The sequence below is a fragment of the Hyperoodon ampullatus genome, assembly GCF_949752795.1.
Source record: "Hyperoodon ampullatus genome assembly, chromosome: 4".
NCBI classification, from domain to species: domain Eukaryota; kingdom Metazoa; phylum Chordata; class Mammalia; order Artiodactyla; family Ziphiidae; genus Hyperoodon; species Hyperoodon ampullatus.
In genome coordinates, this window is record NC_136917.1 from 175,340,272 (window position 1) to 175,356,958 (window position 16,687).

Consider the following 16,687-nt stretch of genomic DNA (forward strand, 5'->3'; position numbering starts at 1 on the left):
GGCCTTGCATCCCTGTTTTCTCTGTTGTGATTTCTTCTGTGATATTGTTGTGATTTTCATTTTTTATTAACACGCAAGTGCCCTTGGCTCTAAGGTGTTGAAGTGCTCCTTGAAGTTCTAACAAGAACGGGTCACCCTCATCACACAGAAGCTCTAGAAGTTGGGGACAACTCAGTAACTGTCCCATTGGGTTAGCGTCTGTACCATAAATCCAGGTGTATGAGCGTCCTGAGACCTCGTAACCCGTCACCAAAGCTGAGGGCTTAAAATCACAGGAATTCGTCCTCTCCCAGCTCCGGGACCAGAAGCCTGCCATCAAGGTGCCCCAGGGCCCCACTCCCTCCGGAGGCTCCAGGGGAGGCTCCTTCCTGCCTCTCCCATGCATTTACCCACCGCTTCAAATGTCTTGACCACAGAGCTGCCCGCTGCGAAGCAGGCATCGGGCCCTTCTTGTCCGGGCTCAGGGCTCGGGGGACAGAGACTGCGTTTCCCTCCTGTCCTCAGAAGCACGCAGTTCTCGGGTGGGACTCGGGTGGGGTCCCCACAGACACGCGCAGTCGGGGACCCCTGCCGTCCTGAGTCCAGAGAGCCCTCCGGGTTCCCCGCCTTGGGCCTCGGGTCCGTCCAGGAATTGGGAAAAGCCTCCTCATCCGCTTTCTTCTCTTTGCCGTGTAGACAGAGTAGCTCTGGCCGGTAAAACCCACCTCCCTGCCAGGTGAGCAGGCCTCCTTCCCCCTCACTCCCTGGGAAGCGGCGCCGCGCTCGGGCAAGACGGTCGCTGGGCTCACCTGTTTCTCTGAGCCCCGTCCTTCTGGGTGATTCCACCGGACCTCCCTTTCCTTCTCATGGTCATTTTTTAGCAGCATCAGGAGTAATTGGTGAGGAAAGATAAAAGAGTTCCAGTTTGGTGAAGAAGCAAAATGTTTCAAGACGTGGGAAAAACTACCACTGAGATCCACTTAGATTTTATGAGTGCCATGGACCCAACTAGAGAGAATTTTATTCTTTTTTAAAATGTGTTTTCTTTGCTTTTTGGAAGACCTCCAAGACGTAAAAGTCATGAAATATTACTCTTTACAAGTAACAGAAATGCTCAGAAAAGAAGCTCAGAGCTCATCTCAGTACCAGTGAGGTGTGGAGCAGGTGGGGACGTGGCCTCACCGGCCCAGGAGGGCGACCGACTGCCACGGCCTCTGCCTGCCATCAGTTCAAAGTTTTCTAAGAAGTATGTTAGAAATACCACCTTTACATCCTCGTTCGAGAGGACTGGTATGCTGGGTGTCGCCATCAGCTTCGGTCAGGGAGCCCTGACCTCACACACTTGCTGGGGGCTGTGTGTGTGGTGCTGGAATGGGGTCTGTGTGAGTGTCCTGGGGCAGCCGTGACAAAGCACCACAGACCACAGAGCTCAAAACTACAGAAATGTATATTCTCTCACTGTTCCGGGGGCCAGAAGTCCAAAATCAAGGTGTCGGCAGGCTGGTCCCAAGGGAGAGTCCATCCCAGGCCGCCCTCTGGTCTCCAGTGGTCCCGGCTCTCCTGGGCCTCCCCCAGCCATGGCCACATCACCCCGTCCTTGCCTCTGTCATCATGTGGCGACCTCTCCCTCTCTCCTCCTTACGGGGACACCAGTCACTGATCAGGGCCCACCCCAGCGCAGTGTGACCTCATCTGAACTTGACTGCATCTGCAGAGACCCTGTTTCCAAACGAAGTCAGTCACAGGCATCTGGGCTAGGACATCAGCCTGTCTCTATGAGGGACACAGTTCAGCCCGCAGCGAGGCTGATGGGGTCCGAGCCATGTGCCCCAGGCCCTTCTGGCTCTGGGTCCTCCCCACTTCCCCCCCCAGCCCCCCACCGGTGACACGGGTGACCAAAGGCTCTCCACTCCCCATGGGGTCAGCCCCATCTGTCTCTTTCTCCTGATTTGTCATCTGTGGATGCTTGGATTTGTTACTGTTGGCCCCGCAGTTTGCAGGGCTTCTGGCCAGCCTCTAAGTCCACTGAAGCTTCAGTGCCCCCGCCCTCCCCGATCCCTCGTGGCCCGCGCTGGCTGGCTGCCTGCCCCACGGCACAGCCCTCGGGGCACCTCTGGGGGGCTCACCTCTCACCGGGCGCTGTGGGCAGCCACCCCAACACGAGCACCGCCCCCCTCTCTTTCAGCTCTGATAAAGTACATCCGGCCCGTGTTCGTGTCCCGGATGGACCAGGATTCTCGCAGGAAGACGGTGGAAGTGATCAAGAGGCGGGCGCAGTCCAGTGGGAAGTGGCCGCAGGTGTGCAGCGCTGCTTGCGTTCTCAGCAGTTATTCCAAAAGAGGCGACCTTAGGGATTGGAGGGGAAAGAGAGACACGAGGGCCAGAGCTTGCTTCCCTGGAGGCTGGCTTCCTTGTGTTTCGTTTTATTTTCAATGAGTGCAAATCCAAGAATGTGCCGGATATCAGGTAGTTTGGTTTCTGGCGTTTTAAAAATAAAAGAAATAGGGGAAAACAATTCTCACATGCATCTCAAGTTGCCGAATCGTCTTTTAAGTTCTGTATCGGAAAGAGCCAGCTGCCCGACCCTGGGGTCGGCATGGTCTCATGTCTGAATACTGCATCAGGCTGCAAGGTGTACCCCATTGCTTCTCAAAGTTCCGGGCTTGTCTGGCATGTGTCTGGTTCCCTCGGGGCGTCGGGAAGGCTGCCCCGGGCCGGGGGCAGGGGCCTCAGCCAGTGTTAGCTGTGGGTGTGTTTGACCTATGCTGTTTATGTATAGTTTTTCTTTTCACTTGAGCCGACCTTGAGAAGCTGGAAATCCCACAGGACTCTCTGGGTTCTGGCTGCTCAGAAGACATTGAAGGCCTTGCTTGTGGCACCCATGCCCGAGGACGGGCAGCCCTTTGGGGGTTCCAGGGTCTCCAGCTGCCATCCGCACAAGAATAGGTTGACCCCCTCCGCCATTCAGCTCACCTGCCTGACCCTCAGGCGTGCTGGGGTCGGTCCCAAGCTGACTCAGTGCCCCTTGGAGATGATCTTTCTCCTGGGCTCAGGACTGAAAGCAACCTCACGGGCTATACTTTCCACCACGCAGGGGAAAGTTAGCGTACGTTATGTTGCTGGAAGTCAGTAAGAATTGGAGTGATTGGAGGTCCTGGTGAGGAAGGCGTTACTTCGCTGCTGATGCTGTGGGTGTTTGTGTCGCTGGCCCGGCCCCAGCCTCTCCCCCACCCCACCCCAGGCCCCGTACTCAGCCACGGGCTCTCCATCCCTGCGCCTTTGTCCTGCTTTGTGCTCGTGGCTGCCGGCTCCAGGCAGTGGGATCTTGTCTGCACAGCAGCTGCAGGTGGGCACTAAGGCCACTTGTTCACATATCCCACCGCCCAAGAGGGCACATGCTGTTTGTGTACCTGCGTTGCTTCCAGATTTTAGTCAAACCAGCAGTTAGAAGGGAACTTAATGAAGGCTTCTATATGCATCTTAACTTTTTCAACTGAACATAATTAAAGTACCTAAATCACATCAGGACTAGAGGAAATAGGTTGTGAAGTTGGCCCCTGTGAACTCTGAACTGTCCCTTTGATGCTGATTTTTTTTTTCTATTTCAAGATAATGATTTTCCCAGAGGGCACTTGTACCAACAGGACCTGCCTAATTACCTTCAAGCCTGGTAAGTAGTTTTCTTAATTATTTCTTTTTTGCCTTGAGAAGGTGGGGGACACCCTCACTCCCACCAGAGTACCTCAGCCCGGAGACGCTCTTGTGCCTGTTTCCTGTGCCCCTGGGGTTTTCTCTGAGCGTCCACGGCTGGCACAGATGTTGAGGAAACCTGCCCAGCACTGAATGACTGCTGACCGGGAAGGCCTGTCAGAGAAGCCCACTTTGTTCTGAGACCCACACGGGAAGTATGGGCAGGGGACTTGCTGCCACGGAGATAAGAGGTGTCCCTTTCTCCCTCTGCAGGTGCGTTTATCCCAGGAGTTCCTGTCCAGCCGGTGGTTTTGCGGTACCCAAACAAACTGGTGAGTGTGTTTTCCTGGCACGAATGTCCAGTGAATTTCCTGGGCCTGAGAATTGCCCGGTATCTCAGGACACTGTCTCCATCTACCCTGGCGTTCTGGAACATTCCCCAGCACTAGCTCACGAAGTCCCGCCTTCATGGATCACAAAGCCCTGGCCCTTCCGCAAGCCTGACGTGCAGGTGTGAGACCCCCGTGTCCTCGGTGGCTCCTGCCTCCCAGGTCGCACTCTGGGACATTTTAAAACTGAGAATGTTTAATTCCCAAAGGCTGGCAAGCAGGAGGGAAAGAGGTTAAGTGCCTCCATGGTCCCTCTGCCAGGTGCACAAGGGTGATCTTGACGGACCCCAGCTCAGCTCGCAGGGTGGGGGGCCTGGATGAGGTTCTGGTGCCTGTGGGCACTCCTCCTGGGCTGCCCTGTCTGTAACCCCCATGTGACATCTGTGGGTACCAGGGGCTTTCAGCCCTCCCTCTTCCGGGCCAGGGCCCTGGGGTCCAAGGTCAATGCACTGACCCTGTGCCCATGGGTGTGGATAGGCCCAGTGTGTGAGTGCCAGTCAGAAGTGGCAGCCACACGGGCCGGCAGACACAGCTGTTCTTACAGCTCTGAAGAGGTGCGTTCGCTAGCCAGTTTCTGAGAATGAGAATCCATCATCACCAGTGTGTAGGATTCTAGATTTTCCCCTTTTTAAGTTTGTTCCATCAGCTTATTTGAAGCACAGCACTGGGTTCTTCTGGGAACATTCAGCTCGGTTGTCGGGGAACGGTGACCTCTGCCTTGCGCTCATGGTCTATGCCACGTGCTCTTTGGCTGCTTAAGGTTTGAGCACAGACCTGCATGGAGGGGGCTGGGCTGGGGACTGCGTGTGGGACGCCCCGTGGCAGGTGGGTTTCCAGGAGCCATAAGGGTGTGGGTGGGAGTCAGGCCTGCGAGAGAAGGAAGCCCTGGTGGGTGACCAGTGTCAGGGTGGAAGCAGGACGTGTGTCACCCACGGTCCTCACCTAGGTGGCTGAGGATGGAGGGCATCTGAAATGTCCCCGTGGGACCCCGGGCAGGCACGGGGTGGGGGAGATGCGGCCCTGTGGCTTTGTTCCGCGCGCCCTGCCCCCATCCGGAGCCGACCGTCAGCGTCTCTGACCAAGTCCAGGCGAGGACCCTGGGGGCTCAAGTGGGTGTGGAGCTGGAACGAGGCTGCCAACAGCATCACCTGGCTAGGTGGTGGTGATGGGCAGGGCAGGGCCTGCAGAGCACAGAGCAGGTCCGGGCGTGGACTGAAGTTGCCCCGGGCGCCCGGAGAAGGCGGAGGCAGAGAGGGGCAGGACGGGGTCTTGGGCGGACGCTGGGATGGGTGAGTCTGGGGGGACCTGCGGTGCTGGGCTCCCCCTTCTCCCCTGCCCCAGAGGGGACGTGGCTGGTAGGGAAGACAGCCCCTCTGCGGTCCCAGGTGGCCAGCGCGAGGGCCGGGGCGAGGCCGGCATTCCCTCCTGACTCATCGCTCCTTTCCTGCCCCCAGGACACCATCACCTGGACGTGGCAAGGCCCCGGAGCGTAAGTCAGACCCCGCCTGTCTTGTTTGTCCTGTCCTCCCAGGAGAGCAGGCCCACTCCAGTGACCGCCGTGCTGCTTACTTTAGCAAAGGCAGAAACGGAGCACAGGGCCGCTGCTGCTGGACAGCAGTTCGGTTCGGCCCAGGGAGGCCAGCTGCACGAGGCCGGCCTTCTTCACACTCCTGGATTCCAGGACTGAAGTTACTTGTCCTCGGCCCTGGCGGGAAGGTAGCTGAGAACGTCTCTTCCCGCCTGTGTCTGGCAGCTCGGCGCTCAGCTGCACGTGGCCGGCCCCAGAGAGGGGAGGGGAGCGTGGGGCCTCCTCCCGCGCGGCTGCTGGGGGCGGACGGGGGTCCGGGCGCCGGCATGAGGCGGAGGGCCGGGTGGTGAGGCCACGCAGAGCCCCCCGAGGCCCCTGGTGCGCCCGAGCGGCGCGGGGGGTGGGGGCGGCATTGCTGAGGCTGGAGGGCGGAGTGGGCGGAAGCTGGGGAATGTCTGGGAGGGGGATCCTTCAGGGTCCCGGTGACCTGGGCTTGGGGCTGGCAGTGATGAGGTGGAAGTGGGGGGTGGGCGGAGAGCTGAGGCCGGGCATGGGGATGGCATGATGCAGGGCCTGGGACAGCCAGGAGGGGGCGGGGTCAGGTAGATGAGACTTCCTGAGCCGGAGGACAAACAGGGCACAGCGGCTTCCAGGGCACAGCCAGGCGGGTGTGCGTGTGTTTAATAAGCTCAGTGGAGACTTCTGTTTAATCAAAGTAGCCTTGTCACTCAGTGGTGTGTTTAAGGTTCAGATTTAGGCTGAGGAAGGCTCAGCATCCCCTCCTGAAGGAGAATTGCCTGCTCGGTGGTGCCCTCTGCAGGGGAGCGGGGTCTGGAGACTTTGCTCCAGAACTAGAAGTAGTTTAACTAAAAGGAATTGAGAATCTTTTAACCAGTGCTGTAAATCCTTTCATTTTTAAGGTTGAAAATCCTGTGGCTCACATTGTGTCAGTTTCACAATCAAGTGGAAATTGAGGTTTGTATAGATACAGTGTTACACAATGTTGTTTGGGAGTTTATACAGATGCGATGTTATACAATGTTATATTGTCTGTATTGTTATAATGTTATATTGTGGTTTCTATAGATACAGTGTTACACAATGTTATTTTGATGTCTCTATACATATAATGTTATATGGATACAATGATATATAGGGTTATACAATGTCATGTTGGTATCTGTACAGATACAAAGTTATATGTCATCTGTCTTGCTTTGAACTTTTTCCATTTCTCATGGCTCCTTAAAGGCGCTTCCCAAGGGTTTTGCATCAACTTTGTGTCTCTTGCATGACTTTTTATCCATTCAGATAGGATTTTAAAAATCAACAGGAAGCTAAGCCCATCATTCTTTTATTATGGTTAGCATAGCTTAAGGGCATGTAAGGTCGGCATACCTGCGATTAATGATTCTTTTGGCTTATATTTTTACCCAGTACTAACACGGCTGATATCGTACTGCTAGCTTATCATACTGTTGTCCTGTTTAATACTTGGTCAGACCAGGTAGACTGCCTCCAGTATTCAGCCCATTTCCAAAGTCACAATACCTGTCCTCTCTACTCACATAAATATGGCCACATTCATACAGCCTGTAAATTTAATTGAGTGGATGAGGAATAGAGTTTATTTTCTTAAAAGGGGAATTAACTTGCTACTCCTATACCTGAAAATGAGAGATGAGTCTTACACAACTTAAAGCATTTCATTTGCTACCTTCTGATAAATACTGCAGAGTAATACTGAATTTACAAATGAGCCCGGCTTTCAGCCAGGTTTTTCACTTCAGTAGAACATAAGCCACTTAATTATAAAGGACTGGGCTGAAAGGGCCATGGCCTGAGTCCAAGGGTGGCTGGCCTGCAACCCAGGATATTTTATGGGGCTCGTTTGCTGGTGGCCGAGAGGCAGCAGCGGGGTGAGACTCCAAGGAAGATGCTCTATTTCAGACTGGTTTCTAATTTTAAGAGTTGGGAAGAAACTGTATGGCTTTGTGAAATCACCCTAAATTCTTTCTTTGTGTCACTCCTACAAGACGCCAGTGCTAATATGAGGAACTGTTGCAACTTACAAAGTTTTTAAAAAGATAGAAGTGAAAGACTAGAATTATACGATGAGAATTGATAGGCTTTGGGGATGTTCCTGTCTTCTTGAATATCCATACTAAAGAAAAGGGCTTCGTGATGGTCTTTTTCCTTTTCTACAATGGGGGGTTGGCACAGGGTGTGAGACATACTTATTTAAAACACGCAAAGACACACGTTCCTGGGACAGTTTATTATATTCTCCAAATGCGGTAGTTGTCAAAAAGCTAATAATAGTCTTTCATGTGGAAATAATTTGTCGCGTTACCCACAACACAAAACTGAGACTTTAGCAGTGGAAGCACACATGCGATTCTTTTGATTCCAAAGACTAAGCCCCTGTGTGAAATCATAAGCACGACTCACTGGCTTCTGTGCCGGAGGAGTGGTGCTCCTGGTGAGGAAAGGCGGGTTGTGAGTTTACACACGTGTGTGTCTGTGCACGTGTGTGCGTGCATGGGCAGCAGTGACAGCTCCAGAGACGATTCCAGTGGAGGGTGCGCCGACAGATCTTGATTTGTCCGGGAGGAGCTTGTCATCGTGGTGGGGGGGGCCGAGGGCAGTGTCTTGTGCTCATGCAGGTAACCGGCGTCTCTGTGTGCACAGTTCCTTCCCGTGTACACCCCCTCAGAGGAGGAGAAGAAGGACCCCACTCTGTACGCCAGCAACGTGCGCCACGTGATGGCAGAGTGAGTGAGCGCCCCTTCCGCGGCGGGGTGGCGGGGTCTGCGGGAAGCCCCGGTGCCCTTGGCTTCCCTGAGCGTTCGTTACTCGGTGTCCTTGTCCGCCAGTGTCGTGGCCTTGCTGTAAAACCAGTCAGCGGCATCGGGGAGGTGGCTGGAACCAGCCTAGGCTGAGCATCGGCCAGAGTGTGCTTGGCTGCATGCTTTGTCTCCTGATTCTGTTGGAGGACATTTCTGCTTGTTCAACATTTGGAAGATGGTTCATTGCCACTTAATTCTGCACATTGCAAACATCCCCATTAGCCAGCAGTCCCCATGGGGACTGCGTCCGTGCGCGTCCCTTGGAGACAGGCAGCGGGGCCGCGGGCGAGAGCACTGGCCTGGGCTGGTGCGTCCTCGACACTTGCCATCTACCCACACAGCGTTCCTAAGGTTCTTACTCCGTCCCGCCGAGCTAAGTGTGGTATTTGTGCACTTAATCTTGCGCTGCTCGTACAACAGTGTGTGTGTGGCCAGGAATCTTCTCACCTCCTATTTCCCTGCAGTTGCCGCTTGTTTCAGGCCCTGGCAGCCTCAGCCCAGACCCCAGGCGCCTTCCCCCTTCCTCTCAGCCCCAGCCCCTCCCTCCCCTCCTCTCTCCTCCCGGGCAGGGGCTGCCTCTGAGTTCGGCCACTGCAGTGCCTGGAGGGGTGCTCAGACGGTGTCACCTGTGGGGACGTGCACACAGCTGCTCTGGTGCGACTTAGGTTCTAAGGGAAAGTCCATCTCCTCACTACGGATGCGTCGTCCCCGCTTTAGTGCATTCTGTGAGACACACTGAGCAAAATCATGCGTTTAGCCTCAGCACACGTGAATTAAACTCAGCCAGGCGTTCAGTCTGCCCAGGCGTCCTCAGAGTGTTAGGCGCTGGGAATGGAGTCCAGCAAAACACGCCCGCTCCCCTCAGGCCCCCCTTCTCCGAATCCCACATGCGGACACAGAGCTGCCGGGATGCGGGAGATTCTCAACTCCCAGCTTTTGGGAAGTCAGGGCAGTGAGTGACACCCTTGATCAACCTCTAGATAAGAAAATAATATCCAGAGTCACAGACCTGACAGGTTAGGTGTAATTTTTTTTTTTTTAGTTCGTGTTCAGACAAATTAACTATTAAATATTTTAAATATGTGTCCTAAAGAAACTTTTATGGCGTCATATGATCTGTGTTAACAGAGACGCGTCACGTTCAGTGGAAAAGGGCAGAAACCCATCGGGTCTCCCCTTGCCTCACAGCCAGAACCACAGGCGTGGGCCGTCACCTTCCTGGTCTTTAGTCACACCGGGGCTGCACCTGGGAAGGGCCCGGGTCCTGACAAGCTTTGCAGGCGGCCCTGAGCCAGCCCCCTCCCCCTTCCTGTGGGTAGCCCGGGAGCTCCTGGGGCAGTTCTGGCGTCTGTCCCCACGCGACCAGGCCTAAGTGCTCTTAAGGGGAATTTAGCAGCCTCGGAAAGAAGCCCTCAAAGTCGCTGTTTCCTTATTACCTGACTGCACACAGCATTGCCATGGCAACAAGGAACTATAGCTGTGCCCCAGTACCCGCCAGGGACTGGTTCCAGGACCCTCGGAGACCAAAATCCAAGGATGCTCGAGTCCCTTATGTGAGACAGTCTGGTGCAGCTGCCCTCTGTATCCTTGGATGTGGAACCACGGATCCAAAGGGCCGACTGTCCCATTGAAATGAGTAAACGCCCTTTCAGTTACGGAGGCGGGGTTGGGGGGCAGTTTTCTATATGTGGTCAATTTCCTACCATGAATGCACTTTCCAAAATAGTCAGGAGAAGGCTATTTTTCTTGAAATCTGACGCCGCTCTGTGGAATGACTGGGTTCTGACTCTCCCTCTGACTTCAGGGTGGTGCCAGCACAGATAGCAGTGGTCCCTGCGGCCTGCAAAGATGACTTGAGCTGAACTGAGCACCACTGCGGGCAGCGTCGTCCTCTTTAAGGCGCTAGATGCGTGCTAGTTCCCTAGTGGGCGGAAACCACAGCGATACGAGGCTAACCACGAAGCTGGGGCGGCCCCAGCTTCCAAGTAATGGAGATTTGGGGTCAGCTCTTCGGCCTTTATGTTTACTGCTGAATATGGTCTTATTTATTTATTTATTTGTTTGTTTGTTTCTATTTTGGCCACACCTCGAGGCATGTAGGGTTGTTCCCCGACCAGGGATGGAACCCGGGCCGCTGCAGTGAAAGCGCCAAATCCTAACCACTAGGCCACCAGGGGACTCCCTGAACGTGGCCTTTAAACGTCACCTTTCCGCCCACCTCAGCATCCAGAGCACTCGCTCTGCTGCCCCGAGGGGGCGGCTGATGGCAGTGCCCTCCTCTCTCGCAGGGCCCTGGGCGTCTCCGTAACTGACTACACGTTTGAGGACTGCCAGCTGGCCCTGGCGGAAGGCCAGCTTCGTCTCCCCGCGGACACGTGCCTTCTAGAGTTTGCCAGGCTGGTGAGGGGCCTGGGGTGAGTTCCCTGCTCCTTTCTCTTGAGCGCCCAGTTGGAGGCAGCGCTCCTGTGGGTGCCTGTGACACCCCCCAGGCCGCCGCAGGGTCTCCGCCTGGGCACTTGGTGACCGAGCTGGAGGTCACGGGTGGCGGGCAATCGAGATAATTAATGGTGCTTTTTCTGAGATTTGGGGTGGTTTTTTTTTTCTCTTTTTTTCAAATACAAGCTTCATTCCACACAGAAGTGTCTTAAACCCTGAATGGTCGGCCCTGGCCGTCTCTGTATGGACGCCCCCGCCGCCCCCGTCCGCCATCCCCTGAGGACCTGCCCAAGGGTGGGGCCCGTACACCCACAGGGGTGTCAGTGCTTGTGCGGATGCTCACACAGGACACACTCGTGCCTTCAAGCTCCTGGAAGAGCCTCTTTTCTCGAGGACTGACTGCTGCTTGGTCTATGAATCCTTTTAATGTGTTGTTGGGGTTTAATACATAACAGTAAATCTGCCATTTTCAGCATTTTGTAATTTTATTGAAAAAAAATGTTCCCCTCATTTTTTGTTTAGGCTAAAACCAGAAAAACTCGAACGCGACCTGGACAGACACGCAGACAGCGCCAGGCTGAAGCGGGGCGGGAGGCTGACTCTGCCCGGGCTCGCGGCGCAGCTGGGGGTCCCCGAGTCCGAGGCGCTGGAGGACCTGTTTGCCCTGTTTGATGAGGTGAGGCCTTGTGGGGGGGCTTGGGGGCAGCTGTGTCCCTCGACAGAAACGTTCTTCAGGCAATTTTGGAAGCAGAGAAGGGGAGACCAGCCCTTGTTGCCCATCCTGCCAGCCCCCCAGTCTTTTGGGGTATTTTCTCCCCCAAAGATGCTGTCAAATGCACATAGAAATTTGGCTTTAAATCAGCGTTTGCTGATAAACACGCCTGTAGTTGGGGTTTTTTTAAGCGGTTGCCAAAAGGCCTGGGACGTCACACGCATGCTCGGGAGGGGGCAGGGCTGTCTCCTGAAAGCGTCTCTTCCCAGGGAGGCAGCGGGGAGATGGACGTGCGGGAGTACTTGGTCGCTTTGTCCGTCGTGTGTCGGCCGTCGCAGACCCTGGACACCATCCAGCTGGCGTTCAAGGTAAGTGTGGCGTTTACGTGACCTTTAAGTTGTGGGGTCAGTGAGACCTGGGTCACGTGAGACCTGTGAGGCTTTTCATAGCCCCTTATGACTTCGGTAAACGTACTGTTTGCCTGCTCTTCTCACATAAGCTTGTACTGGCCGTTGTTTGTAAAAAGGCCCACAAACCTCCTCTACTTGATTCCTCCCTGGAATCAGAGCCCTCACTCCTAAGATAAGAGTGTGGAGAAGGGTCTTCCTGAGTCCTGGATGCCTGAGCAGGACCAGTGGGTTCTAGCTCCCAGCACGGCCTCCCCATCCCATCAGCCTGTTGACCAGAGGAAAGCAGGGCTTCGGGACTAAGGAGCCGCCTGCCCCAGCGCAGCCCAGAGCCAGGCCGTTCACCATGGGTGCAGTGAGTCTGGGAGACTGGGGAAGGCCCATGATGGGGCCCCGGCCCGCCCACAGATCCACCTGGCTGCCCTCAAGCATGGCCTCACCTGGTCAGTCCCCTAGGGTGGAGCTGGGCACGCTTTGCCACATAGAGACATCCTGTCTGTGTCTCACAGGTGCAACTCACATTAGCCAGACTCACGAAAACATGACGTATAGGTCAGGAAGCCGCTGTCACTCACTGCCGGGAAAACCCCTTCTCTCCCTTCTGACCCCAGCAGACCCTCTCCATGGCACACTGGGAGAGTCCCCCACGGTGCAGGGCGGCTTCTGCGGGTCAGGTCACGGAGGTTAATCAGACGGCAGCGGCCCTCGGTAGCGCCCTGTCTCAGAAAGCCTGTCCCCTCCTCCAGCCTTGGCGGGCACCTCCAGGGTGGCTCTTGGGCTCGTCGCCCCCGTGCCGGTGCTGCCTTGGCCACGCCCTGTCTGGTGGCCCTGCAGCAGCTTCTCTGACATCTCCTGGTGGACTCTGCTGCCACAACAGTGGCTGGCAGGGAGGTAGCCAGCTTGTTTCTCAGTGAAACAGCTGAGCATGAGCATGGCCACCTTCTAGCAGCGCTACCAAGGCCCCCACCTGAGGGCAGGCGCGAGGGCCGCGGGGAGGACGGCGCTGCTCGTGCCGCCTTGTGGGTCCCGGCACTTCTCCACGACGACGTCCCCTGCAGTGACCACCCCTCACGGGCCCCCTGGGAAGGCAGACAGCCCCATGCCCGGGCATCCGCACGGCGGGGCCGGTGTGTCCTGCTCATGTGGACATCCCGCCGCGGGAAGCCCACCTCTAGGCAGGAGGGCAGAGTGACCGCCCCAAGAAGTCCGGGGGTTGGGGAGCAGGTTGGTCAGGGGGCCCACAGCGTGGGGAGGAGAGCCTGCAGATAGCACAGCAGTGATGGCCCCCAGCTCTGCAGCCCCTGGTCAGGCTGGGGTGGGGGAGGCAGGGGTCGCTTCTCCCAAACTGGGGCAGGAGGAGGAGGACATCAGGCATTTACAGCGCAGGATGGAATGCGGTCGTGTGCTGGTCTGGTCTCAGCCCGTCGGTAGCCAGGGCTGTGGCTGGACCAGCCCCTGGGGCTCCCAGTGTGACTGCAGGACGCCCTCGGCGACAGCCATCAGGGAACTTGGAAAAGACAGGTCTATTACTCACAGGTCCTGGAGGGCACACGGCGTGCCCTGGGGGCAGCGAGGTCACAGGTCACGGGGCTCTGCCTTTGTCAGGGTTGAGGGTAGGGGCCTAGGGTTTTGGGGGTTCACTCTTTCTTGGTGAATTTAAAGCGTTAAGAGTGGGAATTAGGGCACGGGAGAGGAGAAGCAGGGTCCCTGAGGTGGTCAGTTATGTGGGTCACCCAGGGCCTTCTGGAAGGGGGACCTCACAGAGGCGGGGCGGCCTCGCTCCTTTCCTGGCAGTTTCACTGGTCACCACGACTCACAGCCGCAGCGTGTTCATTCAGGTGGGCATCTGTGAAGTGGGCACCTCGCAGCCAAAGGCTGAACGCCAGGTCCTCACGTTGTAGTGTATATACCACCCTTTCTTGGTGGGTTTAAAACACAAGAGCAGGGCCTCCCTGGTGGCGCAGTGGTTGAGAGTCCGCCTGCCGATGCAGGGGACACGGGTTCATGCCCCAGTCTGGGAGGATCCCACATGCGGCGGAGCGGCTGGGCCCGTGAGCCATGGCCACTGAGCCTGCGCGTCTGGAGCCTGTGCTCTGCAACGGGAGAGGCCACGACAGTGAGAGGCCCGCGTACCGAAAAAAAAAAAAAAACACAGGAGCAGGGAACTGAAGGCTCCTGGCTGCCACCCTGCCCGAGGTGCTCAGTGCTCCCGAGGGCTCGGTCGTGCAACTGAGTTCCGGCCACTCTGACCCTGTGGTATCTGGGCCGGCCGGAGATCTGGGAACGCCAAGGAGGAGAAACAGCTGCCCTGGGTAGTCGGGGCTGGCGGGGCCACGGGGTGACGCCTGCCCCTGCCTTGCAGATGTACGGGTCGCAGGAGGATGGCAGCATAGACGAGCACGCCCTGTCCAGCATCCTCAAGACTGCCTTGGGAGTGGCTGAACTGACCGTGACCGACCTCTTCCGGGCGATCGACCAAGAGGAGAAGGGCAGGATCACGTTTGGTGAGTGCTGGGAGCTGGGGAGGCCACCCCTAGTGCGAGGTGGGGGAGTTACTGCCCCTGCCCTCTCGCCAGGCTCTCCTGAAACCTGGCAGGGCTGGGGTGGGAGCTTCCAGTCTCGCTTCTGCAGGCCATTAACAGAAGCACGTTCCCAGCCCAGCTGTAAAGTAGGCGCCTTCCCCGGGGCTGCGGCCGGGCTGAGATCAGGGTCCCCGGTGGGGGGAGGAACCCCATGCCCGGCCCATCAGGACCGATTCCTGGGGCATCTCCTCTCCCGGGGTTTTGGCTGTGTCACCTGTCGCCACACAAAGCGGAACAGCCGAGATCCTCGGGAACTGGGACCGGAACCCGCCTGGGGACCGAGGCCGGGGGCGTGGGAGCAGCAGGAGCTCCAGAAGGCGGCCCGCTCAGCGCGCCGGCCGCGTGCACATCTGAGGATGAGCCCATAATCTCCCTAAAGTAGGAGGAGACGTTTGCTCAGGAAAGGTCACTGTGCACGTCGTGTTTGGATGTGTTTTTAAATCGCATCCAAATGTCAGGCAGGTGCCGCAGCGCGTTGGTCTGGGTGTGCGCGCGTGTCTGCGCTAAAGGGGGCCGTGCCTCCCGGGGAGCGGGTGCTACTGCTGAGCCTCGGAGCCCTGACCGACCACAGACTCCCTGTGGAGGCAGCTCCGCTCCCCGCGAGAGCACGGCATTTCTCTGCAGCCGCTGGAGCTTGCAGTGCCCTGGGCCCGGGCCTCTGAGCATCACCTAGCCCCCAGGGTGCCCCAGTGCGAGCCCGAGGGCGCTCCCCACCCCGACGCCGGGACCCAGGGCCACCAGGAGACACACAGCCGCTCAGGCCCCACGATGGCTCGGGGTGACTCTCTGTGCACCTGGTGTCCCCAGAGCCTAGCTGTGTCCATCGAGGCTCCTGCCTCGGGTGTATCAGGCCGCTGCCAGGATGCTGAGCACCCAGAATACATCCCTGACTGGATCCTTTAGTTTCCCCAAAGCAGGAGTAGCCGAAAGGACGTGAGAGCCACCCTGGTCTTCACGGGGAATGGGGTACACAGAGAAAACTGAGGTGCAGTGCCTCGTGTGGCCTCCCGAGGGTCCACGTAGATGCCACGATGCCCCCAGGGTGTGAGTGGGGTGCCCGGACTCTAGACCTTTGCCCCCGCAGGCCGGTAACCAAGGTGCCTTTGTCTTTCCAGCCGACTTCGAGAGGTTTGCCGAAGCGTACCCCGACTTCGCGGAGGAATACCTGTACCCCGAGCAGACGCACTCCCAGAGCTGCGCACAGACACCCCCGGCTCCCACCCCCAACGGCTTCTGCGCCGACTTCAGCCCCGAAAACTCGGCCGCTGGGACGGAGCCTTTTCGTAAGAAGCTGGACTAGGACGTAAGGTTCTGGAGAGACGAGGACTCTCCGCAGCCGCCGCCCCGTTTGCTGTGACAGCATCCGGGCTCCACGCTCCCACACGTGCTGTCCCTTTCCTGCCCACGGGCCCGAGTCCTAGAGCAGCGCGGGCCCGAGGCCGTGGCCGTGCGTGCCCTGACGGGCGCGGTGAGCTCATGGGGGCGGCTCCTGGGCCTCCCTTCCAGGCGGCACTCGGGGGCCGGCCCAGGCATTGCTCTCTTTTCACCTCGAGCCTCCCGTTTTGTTTCCGTGCTCTCCCACCGTCCCTGCTGGCCCGTTCCAGGCTGCGCAGGCCAGCGGCTGCCACACGCACCTGAAAGCGGGATGTGTCACCCGCGTTTCGATTCCGGCACAAAGTCTCTGCCGACCTCGGTGGAATCGGTGGGCAGAACCGCCATCTGATTTTTCAACGTTTCTATATTTGCAGGAGCTCATGAGTATTTTATAAACTTCATTTAGATACTTCAGGAAACACAGCATTTTTTTACGAAAAGAGAATTGCTTTTCTACTTCATCTTCCTTGGAGGGTCAGGGGATGTTTCTTTATAGGCCCTTTTCCTGGCAGGCCCTGAGGCTGCCTGGGGCTCTGAGCTAACGCTCCCTCCGGCCTCTCTCGACCAGGGAACTCCCCTCCACCGAGGCTCCCGGCCCGGAACCACCTTTTTGTCTCCTCGGTCCTTTACAAAAACCCCCTCTTTTTATACCAGCTTTTGGGGTTTCTGTTTCCGTGTGACATGATCTACTTCACCAAAGTGTCAGCTCCGATCAGAGCATTGAATACTGGGGAGATGAGG

General features: G+C 57.1%; 1 protein-coding gene across 1 annotated transcript in view; it reads left to right on the plus strand.

Annotated features, from left to right (window-relative positions):
* The window catches only part of LPCAT1 (lysophosphatidylcholine acyltransferase 1), a gene marked incomplete at both ends in the record, with an annotated part of 37,682 nt that extends 21,810 nt beyond the window's left edge, over nucleotides 1–15,872 (plus strand). Inside the window, 11 exons of the mRNA XM_079702786.1 lie at nucleotides 2,165–2,277; nucleotides 3,589–3,649; nucleotides 3,943–4,001; nucleotides 5,513–5,547; nucleotides 6,507–6,561; nucleotides 8,278–8,360; nucleotides 10,724–10,849; nucleotides 11,394–11,547; nucleotides 11,853–11,951; nucleotides 14,353–14,494; nucleotides 15,688–15,872. Coding sequence (XP_079558912.1) covers nucleotides 2,165–2,277; nucleotides 3,589–3,649; nucleotides 3,943–4,001; nucleotides 5,513–5,547; nucleotides 6,507–6,561; nucleotides 8,278–8,360; nucleotides 10,724–10,849; nucleotides 11,394–11,547; nucleotides 11,853–11,951; nucleotides 14,353–14,494; nucleotides 15,688–15,872 — 1,112 coding nt within the window. The remainder of the gene's footprint in view (nucleotides 1–2,164; nucleotides 2,278–3,588; nucleotides 3,650–3,942; nucleotides 4,002–5,512; nucleotides 5,548–6,506; nucleotides 6,562–8,277; nucleotides 8,361–10,723; nucleotides 10,850–11,393; nucleotides 11,548–11,852; nucleotides 11,952–14,352; nucleotides 14,495–15,687) is intronic.
* Nucleotides 15,873–16,687: the final 815 nt, after the last annotated feature.